Source organism: Capsicum annuum, chromosome 3 (assembly GCF_002878395.1).
Source record: "Capsicum annuum cultivar UCD-10X-F1 chromosome 3, UCD10Xv1.1, whole genome shotgun sequence".
Lineage (NCBI taxonomy): Eukaryota > Viridiplantae > Streptophyta > Magnoliopsida > Solanales > Solanaceae > Capsicum > Capsicum annuum.
Window position 1 is genome coordinate 269742744 of NC_061113.1, and position 12774 is coordinate 269755517.

The following is a 12774-nucleotide window of genomic DNA, read 5'->3' on the forward strand; positions in this document are numbered from 1 at the left end:
AAGTGTTTTTGGAACTTTCAATAACACCACAACATTTGGAAAATTTACAGAGGGTGAGTGTTTTGTTTGAGATTGTAACGTCATTTGCCAAGTCATTGACTTAGTTTTGCAAGATGAGAACTTTAGAAACATTGTCTCTAACCAGTTTGCAAATTTAGAGTGAAAATAGCCCGTAACTTCGAGAGAAGGGGTGTCATTAGGGATCTCTAGAAAGCCCTTTTTATGAAATTGCTGAGAGCTCAACCGTTTGGGTGTAGGAAGTTTGTTGAGTCATTACACAAAACCAATTGATGGTTACCTAACTATTACAGCCATATTGGATGGACAAGAGTCAAACAAATAATTATTCTGGGAGGGAGTATTCCAAATCACATTGCAAGGAAAAAACTTACCTACCAGACTTGATCTTGAACCCTCTGTGGTATATAACAAAATAGAGAAGTTGTAATTCCAAAACCTTAAATGTAAGGGGATCCTAAAAAATGAGAGCGGTAATCCATGTGGTAGAGTGGCATTGAGATAGTTTAAGTTAGAGAAGAAGAGTTATGGTGTCATTTGTGTGAGGGAGAAGAGGAAACCGTTGCAAGGTGAAAAGAAAAGGGGGTGAGAGAATGAAATATGAAGACTATAAAAGAAACACAAGGTTGGAAGAGCATTCTTTACCCGTGGAAAGGGAGATGCAAACACCTGGGCGTAAGACCCTGAAAGCTTCATGTAAAAGTAGCAAAACAATGTCATAGAGTCAAGAAGCCATGGTAAATAAGATAGGAGGTCATTCTTTACAGAATAATGGTAGAACCAGGAACAGGAAGGACAGACCACCGACAAAGTTAACTGGTGATGCGACAATTTTGAGACAACGGCAGGATGTGGGGAATAGTGGTAAGAAATTATGCTAAGGAATAGGGGTCTAATATTGCTAGGAGTTCTGCTTTTAAGTCGTTCTTTTTTGAGATAATCAAATTTTCTACTTAAAAAAAAAATTGATTTGAATCTTTGCAAGCAGATATACTTAGAGGAGAGGACACTGACTCAATTATAGACATTCTAGGGTCCTGTTAGGATTTTGGGTCTGTTTTATGTCTCTTTGTTTTTGCTGTAAATATGGTTTCAATAAAACCCATGCACAGACTTGTCAATATATAAAAATGTTACCTTTTCAGAATTTTCTTTTGTTTCGAATCCCATGTTTTGGATTATGTACGAAAGGGGAGCCTTGGAGTGACTGGTGAAGTTGTTGTCATGTGACTAGGAGGTCATGGGTTCAAGCCTTGGAAACAGCCTCTGACAGAAATGCAAGGTAAGGCTGCGTACAATGTACATTACACCCTTGTGGTGGGCCCTTCCCTGGACCCTACGCATTGTACGTACAATGGGCTGCCCTTTTTTCCGAAAGAAGAAATAATATGATGAGCTAAACATATTAAAAAAATTAGATTTGACTATCTTGGTGTTTATTTTAATACCATATTTTATCCATCCTTAATTTATCTGTAAACTGAGGTACCTGATAGTTTACCAAGGAAACATGTATATCTCAACCAAAAAAAAAAAGTTAATTATTGCATGAATTCTAGTGAACTTTTACAACGAACCTATCGATACTTCATCTCTATTTGATTCTGTATAATGACATGACCTTTTTTCCATGTCCGACTATTTTGACTTCAATTTGATGTCACCAGTTCCGCCTCATTGTCAGTTCAGTTGTGGTTTAGCACTACCTCTATGGATCTTAATGATCTGAACAAGGTCTGGGAAGTCAAACCTTTGAAGAAGGTGCGTGATGATGAGGCAAGGGAAATTCTTGAAAATGTAGCAAAACAGGTGCAACCTATAATGCGCAAACGGAAATGGAAAGTTAAGGTGCTCTCTGAATTTTGGTATTGGCCATTCCTTCCTTTCAGCCTTTTATGCCCTGACAAGTCTTTAAGTTAATGAGTTTCCTCTTTTATTTGTTTTTTCTATTGTTGTTCATGCATTAATAAGCTCATCTGATTTCGCAGTCCTGCCAACCCATCTCTTTTGGGACTCAACATAGGAGGAGGTGCTGAGGTTAAGCTTAGATTGCGCCGACCAAACAATGAGTGGGACTTTTTCCCTTATGTTCAAATTCTCGACACTATGCTTCATGAGCTCTGCCACAATGAATATGGCCCACATAATGCTGACTTTTATAACCTATTGGATGAAATCAGGAAGGTTGTGTCTGCATGAGATACTTTTTACTTTGTTTGCACCACTTCCGTTCGTTTTTGCTTTTTTTGTGTTCTTACAACTTACCCTTCTAACTATTAGTCTGTATGAGACCTGTTTGTGTTGCTCCCCCTAATATGCATTGTTTTTTTCCGGACGTATTCCTTCCTAGAAACATCATAACTGAGTTGAGTTATCCTTGACATTTGCTCTTACCATGTAACATTTGGAAGCATTTGCCCATATGGCTGAACTTTCTTCTTTCTTTTGCCAATTTAAACTCTTCCTGCATCTCTTTTCAGGAATGTGAGGACCTTATGGCTAAAGGAATTACAGGTACTGGACAAGGTTTTGATCTCCCAGGGAAGCGGTTGGGTGGGTTTTCTCATCAACCTCCGTTGTCATCATTGCGTCAGAAAGCACTGGCTGCTGCAGAAAATAGAGCACGCATGGAAGTACTTTTGCCATCGGGGCCTAAGCGTCTCGGGGGTGATAGTAGCATCAAGGCTGCACTCACCCCAATTCAAGCTGCTGCGATGGCTGCAGAAAGGAGATTACACGATGATCTGTGGTGTGGGTCCAAATTGTTAGAGAGTGAGGGGCCTTCTGAAAGCTCCAAAGCTTCAGCAATACCAGAGTCTGGACATATTTCAGTTATAGGATCCGATTCTAAGATAATGTGGGAATGTTGTGTGTGCACTTTATTGAACCAGGTAATGTTTTTGCTTTATCGTTGCTCTTTTATTTTCCTATGTTAGTCCTGTACCATCGGAGTTGTATAAGTCCTCTTTGAAATGCAGCTACAGTTCCAACCATTTGATCTAAACAACAAGAGACTATCCTTTAAAAAGATAAATATTTTGGCCCTAACAAATGACACCTAGCCAGATTTGAGATCATATTCAGACACATCGATCTAATGGGGTTTGTCGTTCACATCATCTATTTGACCGTAAAGCCCCCCAAGTGATGCTATTCATTTCACCATTGCAGCCCCTAGCCCTTCTTTGTGGAGCTTGCAGAACCCCAAAGGCCAGAGCAAAGGCAGCAAAAGAATGGTCTTGCAAGTTTTGCACATTGCATAATAGCACTGAGGTCGAACGGTGCTTAGCTTGTGGAGAGTGGAGATACTCTTATGGCCCACCTGTTTCAATGAGGGATCCTCGTATTGGCACCTAAAGCGCGCAAGAAGCAAAGAATTTTACAGATATTACAGGTCAGACTTGAATGATTTAATATATAGTAAAAATGTGGTTTGGCCGTTCTGCTCCAGAACCATCTGTGAAGTTGTTAATATGATGAATGAGTTGGTAACTCATGTTTGTCCTATGATGTTGAGAGAATGATAAGTAAAGTAATTAAAGTATTGATGTAGTTGGTATAAGAATATTTTTTTTTTCCTTCCAAGTTTTCAGTTTAATTGTACTATTATTATGTGCTAGGAGTACTTTTTAAATATGATTACATACACACATATAAAAGAAAGGTTAGCTTTGGTGTGATGTCATCAACATAGTTACCGTGTTGACGATAGCAGTTTTCCATGTATGCATTGGACAAATGCAATGCATAGTAATATTGTTGATTTTGTTGAGATGCCAACATTATACGCTTTCCCCGGAACCTAGTTATCGTACCTCCTCAATTTGTTAAACCCACCGACGTTGTCTATTTCCTTACGAAACGAATATATATTATATTGTACGTGACTACGGACTTTGAAGATCCCATCATCATTAAAAATCATTAACCTTATTCAGCACCTAATGAATTGGTAAAGAAACTTCTAATTATGACAAGTATAGCTAACCTGCTCAATCTACTTATATTTAAATGGAGGACCATCAGTCAATCGTCATCATAATTTCCTAGATGATACGCTGATGCCGTTATAGTTTGGTAAAGGACCTTTTCACTCATTTCGATTTGTTTGCTTATTCATGCAACTACTACATTGAGGGATAAACTGCTATTCATGTGAATGAAAGCCTTGATTTTAACCAGTCTAAGTCATTAAGGGATAGCAAAAATTAAATGAGATGTAGGCTTTATGTTCGAACAAAATTAAACCATGAGTAATTATTTGTTTCAAGAGATGACTAATTGAAACATCCATCAATTGAGTTCCAATGAGAAAAGAGAATGATTCAATTACAGATGTTCTTGTGACATGTCTTGAGCTACACATGTATTACTAAACTATAGTTAATTAATGCATATTCTTACCTTAAATAATGTATATGGGTAGCATTGATCGTTGTTTTAACTTGGTCATTCCCGAGAGTTGCAGTTTCATTTTGGGATATAATATAGATAATTTTTCATGCTAATAGACAATTCATTTGATTTAAAGAAAACACAATTTAGCTTACCCCGTCAAGTTTTAAGTCAGACAAAAACCTACGAACGAATTCGATCTGACCAATACATACAAATACAATAATATGTCCAGAATAAAATTAATTAATTATGCCCCTCCATTCTAAAACAATTGCAAATTTTGCTGTTGGGATGACGTAACAGCGTGGATATTTTCATTTTTATTTTGCAAATTTTGCTTTTGGGATGACGTAACAGTGTGGATATTTTCATTTTTATTTTCTATCTTTAAGTAGACTGACATTTTAGTATGAATAAAACTAAGTTTCACTATTGACATTTATATTGCAGATGTGTTTGGTACGAATAAAAATAAGTTTAACTAGCGATATTTAAATCACAGACGTGTTTGCTATGGATAAAGACTAATTTAACTAGCAACATTTAAATTACAGGTGTGTTTGTTACGATAAAGACAAGTTTAACTAGCGACATTTAAATTACAGATGTATTTGGTATGGATAAAAATAAGTTCAACTAGTGACATTTTAATAAATTAAATTCCGGATGTGTTTAGTATCGATAAAAACAAGTTTAACTAGCAACATTTAAATAACTTAAATTACATATGTGTTTTGTACGGATTAAAATAAATTTGACTAGCGATATGTTAGTAAGTTAAATTATGGATGTGTTCAGTACGGATAAAAGCAAGTTTAACTACCGACATTTAAATTACAGATGTGTTTGGTACGACTAATAAAAAGTTTAACTAGCAACAACTAAATTATAAATGTGTTTGGTACAGGTAAAGATAAGTTTAACCAGCGACACTTAAATTACAAATGTGTTTTGTACGGATAAAAACTAGTTTAACTAGCGACATTTAAATCACAAATGTGTTTGCTACGATAAAGACAAGTTTAACCAACAACATTTAAATTATAAATTTATTTGGTACGGATAAAACAATTTTAACTAACGACATTTTAATTATAGATGTGTTTGCTATGATAAAGACAAGTTTAACTAGGGAGATTTAAATTATAGATGTGTTTAGTACGGATAAAAACAAATTCAACTAGCAATATTTCAATAAGTTAAATTACGAATGTGTTTGATACGAATAAAAACAAGATTAAGAAGCGGCATTTCAATAAGTTAAATCATGGATGAATTTGATGCGGAGAAAAATAAACTTAACTAGCGGCATTTCAATAAGTTAAACTACGAATGCGTTTGATATAGATAAAAACAAGTTTAACTAGCAACATTTTAAATTTATTTTTTCTTTCCAACCCCAATCTCCAAACATGTCCCGTTAACGATCCACCCGGCCATAGCTGACCCTCCCCTCCACTCTCCATGGCAACACACCCAATATGTTAGATTATCCTTTGATAAATTGTGACTTCTATTTTGTGTATGTGTGTCCTTGCCATGATTTTTAAAATAAAACAATTTGTATCATCATATTTTGAAATCAGAAATAATTAGATTATTTGTTAATCAGGTAGTAGTAGGATTTAATCCCTGACCCTAATTAGCTACCCCACCCCCGACGCCCCTATCATCCAATACATATACTCCCTTAACCTTCAACATTTTTCTCCCTTCCTCTCTTCCAAGAAATTTCTCTCGTTCTCTTTGGATGGCTGCATTTCTTTTTCTCTCGATTTTCCTTCCTCTATTTTTTCCCAGCTCAGTACCTAAATAATCCCCCTTCATTTCTCTCTCTCTCTCTCTCTCTCTCTCTCTCTCTCTTTTTATTTATAATTGGACGCACAACAAAAGAAGAAGACAATCCAAATACCTTTGTGTCCCATTTTTATTAATCAATCATGCGACCTACTCAACCACCCCCACCAGCCGCCAACTCCACCACCTCCTCCTCCGCCATGCCTCCTCCGTCTTCCGTCGGCGGCCAACGGAATCGTCCTCGCCGTCGTACCGATTTGACCCTTCCTCTTCCCCAGCGTGACGTTGCTCTTGCTGTACCCCTCCCTCTTCCTCCCACCTCCGCTCCTTCCTCATCCTCATCCTCTTCTTCCTCTCCCCTTCCTACCCCTTTACATTTCTCTGAGCTCGAGCGTCTTAATCGCATCGGTAGTGGTACCGGTGGTACTGTTTACAAGGTCCTGCATCGACCCACCGGAAGACTCTATGCTCTCAAAGTTATCTATGGTAACCACGAGGACTCCGTCCGACTACAGATGTGCCGTGAGATCGAGATTCTCCGTGATGTTGATAACCCCAATGTCGTGAGGTGTCATGATATGTTCGATCACAACGGAGAAATCCAAGTTCTTCTCGAGTTCATGGATAAAGGGTCTTTGGAAGGGATCCCTATCCCTTATGAGGCAGCTCTCTCGGATCTAACCCGACAGGTTCTTTCCGGCCTCTATTACCTCCACAGGCGTAAGATTGTGCACAGAGATATCAAACCCTCTAACCTGTTAATCAACTCGAGGCGTGAGGTAAAGATTGCTGATTTCGGGGTGTCCAGAGTTCTGGCACAAACCATGGATCCCTGCAATTCATCAGTTGGTACCATCGCTTACATGAGTCCTGAGAGAATCAACACAGATCTGAATCATGGACAGTACGACGGATATGCTGGGGACATATGGAGTCTTGGGGTGAGCATCCTGGAGTTCTACTTGGGAAGATTTCCCTTCGCTGTGGGGAGGCAAGGAGACTGGGCTAGCCTTATGTGCGCCATTTGTATGTCGCAGCCTCCTGAGGCACCACCAACAGCTTCCCGGGAGTTTAGGGATTTCATTGCCTGCTGTTTGCAGAGGGATCCCGCTAGGCGGTGGACGGCAGGGCAGCTCTTGCGCCATCCTTTCATCACCCAGAATAGCCCAGGCACCAACACCGGTAGCATGCCCCTTCCTGCAACTGCCTCACTGAGTAATCAGGTCCATCAGGCACATCAATTGCTACCTCCACCTCCTCATTTTTCTTCTTCTTCTTCTTGACGTTTTAGGTTCGGAGAAATTCCCCCCCTCCTCTTTTGTTTTACTTAATTTCTTGTTTTATTTTGTGTAATCTTGAATGTTATTACTCTCTATTACGGGGGATGATGGATGGATGGATGGATGGATGGTGGTGGTGAAAGGGGTGGTTGGATTTTTATTTCTGGAGAAAGAAAAAATTGGACAAGTGGGGATGGTTTATCATAAAGCTAGAGTCTTTCCATTTTTAAGCTTATCAACAATTCTTGTGTTGCACTTTTTTATCAGGACAAAGGAAAGTAGAAATTATGGGTTGCCCCCAATTAGAGATTCAATTAATGACATCTGGTTATATGTTTCGTCATTGCAAAAATGGAGTCTTTTATGAAGTCATGGACTTATTTAGCTGTAAAGCATCATCCTTGGATGGTAAAATGAAGATAGATCACCATGACAAGTGAAGAAAAGAAAGTTTTCCAATTCTGTCTTTCCCTCAAGGATGCAATATCCTGTTTTTGCTTGTGCTTTTGGTGTAGGATTTGTGCATCTATTTATGTATGGCTATGCTAAATTTGGTGAAGATGGTAGAACATTCAATTGCTTTTAGACATTACTTATGAAATCAGTCATTCAAAGCAATGTTGTGATTGAGATAGATTTAGTTTAATTTTTCAGAAGATCTTGTATGCTAATTGGGGGAAACTATTTCTGGTTCAAAGAGAAAAATAACTTTATCCAAAGAGAGAACTGTTGTAGCAAGAACTTGGTAAATGGTAAAAACAAATTAAAGAGAAGAACATGCCAATACTGAAAAGTAATGCTCTACTAGGAAGAAAGGTGCAGCTCTCTAGTCCCTACGAAAACAGGTGAGAGATCAGAGCAAACTCGTTTTTGCCTCCTTAGTATATTTTTTAACCATAAAGCACCGACTCTACTGAGTAGAATGATACACTGGGGGCTGTTAATAGACTGATTCACTAGGCTGCTGCTACTGAATCTTCTGTATTTTGTTTGTGTGAAGCCTGCTATATTTGTCTGTAACATTACATACTTTACCCCCTTTCTTGTAGTATAGTTACCTATAATAGATTTTGCATGCTTGGTTAATTTTAGATTATGATACACTTGTATCTTTTGGGGGAAGCAGGGTATATTTTTTTTTTTTGGTTTCCCATTCGGTGTCCGATACCCGCATTGGAGCCTGACTAATCCGGATTCGCGCGCGTAGGACCCCATTCAGAGGGAAGTGCTCCCTAACAAAGTTTTCTCCGTACCTAGGATCGAACCCTCGACCTCTAGTTAAGGGTGGAGTAGCCCCACCCACCACTCACCATTGGACCACAACCCATGTTGGTGGGGGAAGGAGGGTATATTGCATGGCTGGAAAAGAGAGAGGAATCATTTTAAATATATGTATATCCCTGCTAAGTAGTACTCCTTGTCGGCACTGCACTGATTCGAGATTAATTTCTTATCAGCCATAAGTTTGGTTTCATTCAATTGCTGCTTAATGCTGATCTTTATGTTTTGCTGTACAAATCTGTTATTCAGTGAATTGATACCTCTTGTCTTGTCTGGTTGGAAGATTCTTGCGTTTGTTATAGTGGTAGGCACACGTTCCCTTACAGACAAAAGCTTTGGTATTTAAAGGACGGACTTTGTTTGAACCGTAATATTTATTTTTTTTCGGTTAGAAAGGATTAATATAGACAACAGAGTAATAGTTATAGGATAGCCGGTTAGTCTGGCTCAAAAATAGCAAGGTCCGCACTAAAGTTTGTGCTGCTAGCTTTCACAAATCTATTAAAACAAGTTCCTAAAATGTCTGTCCAGACATGTTCTATTGCAAACACAAGAGGAACTTCAAAAATGCATGTGGGTCCAAAAATCCGCTTGCGTACTCCTTCCTTTGCCTGCGAGTCTGCTACTTGGTTTTGTTCTCTCTAAAACAGTGCTGTACTGCTGGTCGTCTCACTCTTGTCAGCATGGATCTGCAAAGTTCAAGAATAGGGTCAAAATGCATGTTTCCATGTTTTAGCATATGTATAACCTGTTGTGAGTCAATATTGATCACAATGGGGTGGAAGTTGTTATCCTCCACAATTTTCAGGCCTTCCAGTACAGCTAGGAGCTCCATTTGATTGTTAGTAGCCTTAAAGGCTTTTATTTGTTGTCGTTTTTAACTTTTGTCCTTAAAATAGTTTCAAAAAAAACAAGTGATTGAAAATACCTCTAGTACGGAAATAATAAATAATTTCTGCTAACACGTGTTGTGTCTTGAAGGCATAACCAGTTATAACGAGTTATGTTGCTTAGTTCATACCAAAACTTGTGTGCCGATAGAGGTAAAAGTTTAGCTCAAAACTCAAAGTTATGTTGTAAAAGGGAGTATAACTTAGCAAAACTACAGATTTAGAACCCACAAGTTATGCCATTTTACGCCATAACTTAATTTCTAGTTTCTACAAAACTTGTGTCGAGCAAGACAAAAATTCTCTAACCTTATGCCTAATGAAATTAAATCGTGCAAATACTCCACAACATATGCTACATAACTTAATTGCAGAAACTTTTGTTTTTTTTAAGTAGCCGTTTCGCTATGAAAATTACTTTTTTTTTTTTTTTCTGGAGTTGAGTTAGAGTTGGAGTTGAAGATGAAGTTAGAGTTAAAGTTGTGTTTGGCATGTCTTTTAGAAATTTTTTTAGACTTTTGAAAAATCTTTTTTAAATATGATTTTATGCGCTCAACTTTTAAAAATTATCAAAATCATTCAACTACTAATTTAGCTACTAACATACAACCAAATGTTAAAAAAATAATTTATATGTGTCTTCAATTGATAAAATAATTAACAACAAACTAATTATTATGATTGTTATTCTTTTAAAATTAGAATAAAAATATCACAAGCACGAGCTAAATAAGTTTATCTAACCATAATCGATTGAATAGAGAAAATATATTTTGATAAATATGATTGATGGATATAAATATATTCTTAAATTTGTTGATGAAAATTCTTAATTACTTTCACTTGAATTAATTATTTTATTGAATTTGATCTTTTTGAAAAAATTTACGGATAAATTATTTCTAAATAGATTAGTGCTAATTTTTTGTTTCTTCTTTATTGATGATATTGATTTCCCTTGAATATTATTTTTGTTTTGATAAAGAGAACAAACTTTTGTTAAGCTAATTACCACATTCGCCTCTGTTCAAAATTCATAAAACCAAAATAAGGTAATCGTCAATATGAATCGTTACGTTATGTTTGATTTGCGACTTTACTGATCATTTTTTAATAATTTATTAAAATCATCATAGCCATTATATAACATTATACAGAAAATTAAAATGGCAAGAAAAAACTATTAAATTTCTCATTTTTAAATAACATAATGCACTAGGCCTTATATTTCTATAATATAGTTCATTAAAGACAAAAGTTAATATATTTCTGCCATAAATTGCTATTTATTATTTTTACTTATTTTACGTTAGTAAATTTTAGTTAAAAGAAGAAAAAGAGATTAGAATATCTGTAACAATTAAAAATGATATTGTACTATATAAAATAATAATTTTTTCTTGGTGGTTGTTTGTAGTTATAAAGGGGTTTGTGTAAAAATTTAAAGATTGAGTTATATGTAATAATAATGAAAGTTGGAAATGGAAGTGGAAAATTGTGAAAACAACAAAAAGTTGTTTTCACTTTTTGAAATCCAACTCCGAAATAATTTTTTGAATTTTCATGGTCAAATATCACAATTTCCGAAAAAGTGAAAAAATAAAAATAAAAAATCGAAAAAAAAATTATTACCGAACGGACCCTTAAATTTATGCTAGCGAAAGTAGGCCATAAATAAGGACACTTTGGTCTGCAATTTTTCAATGAAGGTAAAAATTAAAGATCTCTCCAAACAGAGATAATATGTGCTAAAACTTTAGGTGCCGTTTGGTTGAAAAATTGTTAACTTATCCCACCATCCATCACTAATCCCTCTAACCAAACAAACAAACGGGCGGTAAGAAGAAATAGGAATTGATGGATGAGGTGAGCAAGTGAAGAAGGAAGAAGAAGTTAAATGGGTTGAGGACAAAGAAGAGCGAGAGAGAGACCTTGGGCCTTGGGCCTTGGGCCTTGGGCCTTGGGGGGATAACAGTAACACGCGGAGTTTGGTAACAATATGTTTGTTGATCAATTCTACCCTTCCTCGTCAATTCCTGTTGGCTCTTATAGACCGCAACTCAGGATCACTTCGAAATAACCAAAGACTTTTCTCGTGGAATGGAAATTCTTTTCTCGAATTATACTAGCTAGTATTATTATTTTCAGGTACAGAAATCATGAATGTGACATTAACATGTAAACAAGGGTGTCTCTCCTTTTTTTTAATTACATACTACTAATATATTGGTGGGGCATCTGAGTAGGAGTGAATCTATAATCTTACTTAGTGATAATGAATCTCCCAATAATCTCCAAGTTGACATGAAAGAAGAAAGTATGAATAAAGGCATACTATAGTAGCTGCTAGTTCGAGACTGACTTACTATTCTTTTTCCTTTTGATAAATTCCAAGGATGATGATAACTCAATCTGATCTAGCCTCTGACTTTCTTTGTAATTAATAACATTTAAACCGTATGATATATTGCCATCAAAAGTAGTAGTATTGGAAGTATATATATATATGTAGTTTGAATGTTATATTGTGATTAAGCCATGCATTAATAATCACATAGTGTCGGCAAACGACGCTGTCGTGAAAAGTCGTTTTAGTCACAATCCCACTTAATGATCCATCTAAAGGTAAAACTATTTACGGCAACGATGAATCCATAATTCCATATTCGATAACATGTGTAATTCCTTCTAATTAGCACCACCTACATTTGCCTTTGTGATTAATCATTCTTTTACTCTTACCAAGTGTCCTCCTATTATTCAATCTAATAACCACTATCAGTGTTGGCCACAGATCCATACATATTAGATATGAGTCCAAGTGTCAATATAATAATAAATCGTATATACTTATATTATCATCATTTTACTACAAGCTAAGAATAATAAAGACGATTCCAAAATGGTCATGACTCATTTATGTTGTTTATTATATAATTTTGGCTCATTTATGCCTTCGCCCTTAAAAGTTTCACTTATTTATGTCATTGTTGTTACTAAAAAGGTTCATTCGCAATTATTTTTTAACGATGATTTCGTAAAATTATTTTTACCATGTGACCTCTTATTAGAGGTCCACATCATTTAAATCAATCAATATTACTTAAAAA

The 12774-nt window shown here is 36.1% G+C and overlaps 2 protein-coding genes and 1 long non-coding RNA gene across 4 annotated transcripts; 2 read left to right on the forward strand and 1 right to left on the reverse strand.

Moving 5' to 3' along the window:
* The first annotated feature begins 1022 nt into the window (after window positions 1–1022).
* LOC107861621 (DNA-dependent metalloprotease WSS1) lies at window positions 1023–3596 on the forward strand. 2 transcript variants are annotated; one of them, XM_047410241.1, is made up of 4 exons: window positions 1023–1883; window positions 2007–2202; window positions 2499–2909; window positions 3190–3596. In XM_047410241.1, exons 1-4 carry the CDS (start codon window positions 1729–1731, stop codon window positions 3373–3375), a joined length of 948 nt encoding a protein of 315 aa, XP_047266197.1. In that variant the 5' UTR covers window positions 1023–1728; the 3' UTR covers window positions 3376–3596. The 2 variants fall into 2 exon arrangements, with proteins under 2 accessions (XP_047266197.1, XP_047266198.1); XM_047410242.1 differs by having other exon boundaries at window positions 1643–1883; window positions 2997–3596.
* Window positions 3597–6279: 2683 nt separating this feature from the next.
* LOC107861622 (mitogen-activated protein kinase kinase 5) lies at window positions 6280–7845 on the forward strand (the record flags this gene model as incomplete). Its single annotated transcript, XM_016706913.2, is given in 1 exon segment — window positions 6280–7845. A coding segment is annotated over 1 exon segment (1140 nt). The 3' UTR covers window positions 7497–7845.
* A 1276-nt stretch (window positions 7846–9121) lies between these two features.
* Window positions 9122–12413, reverse strand: LOC124897274. The gene is made up of 2 exons (XR_007054012.1): window positions 12031–12413; window positions 9122–9463 (listed from the first exon to the last, which is right to left on the reverse strand). It is a non-coding gene; the product is annotated as an uncharacterized LOC124897274 (long non-coding RNA).
* Between the last annotated feature and the right edge of the window lie 361 nt (window positions 12414–12774).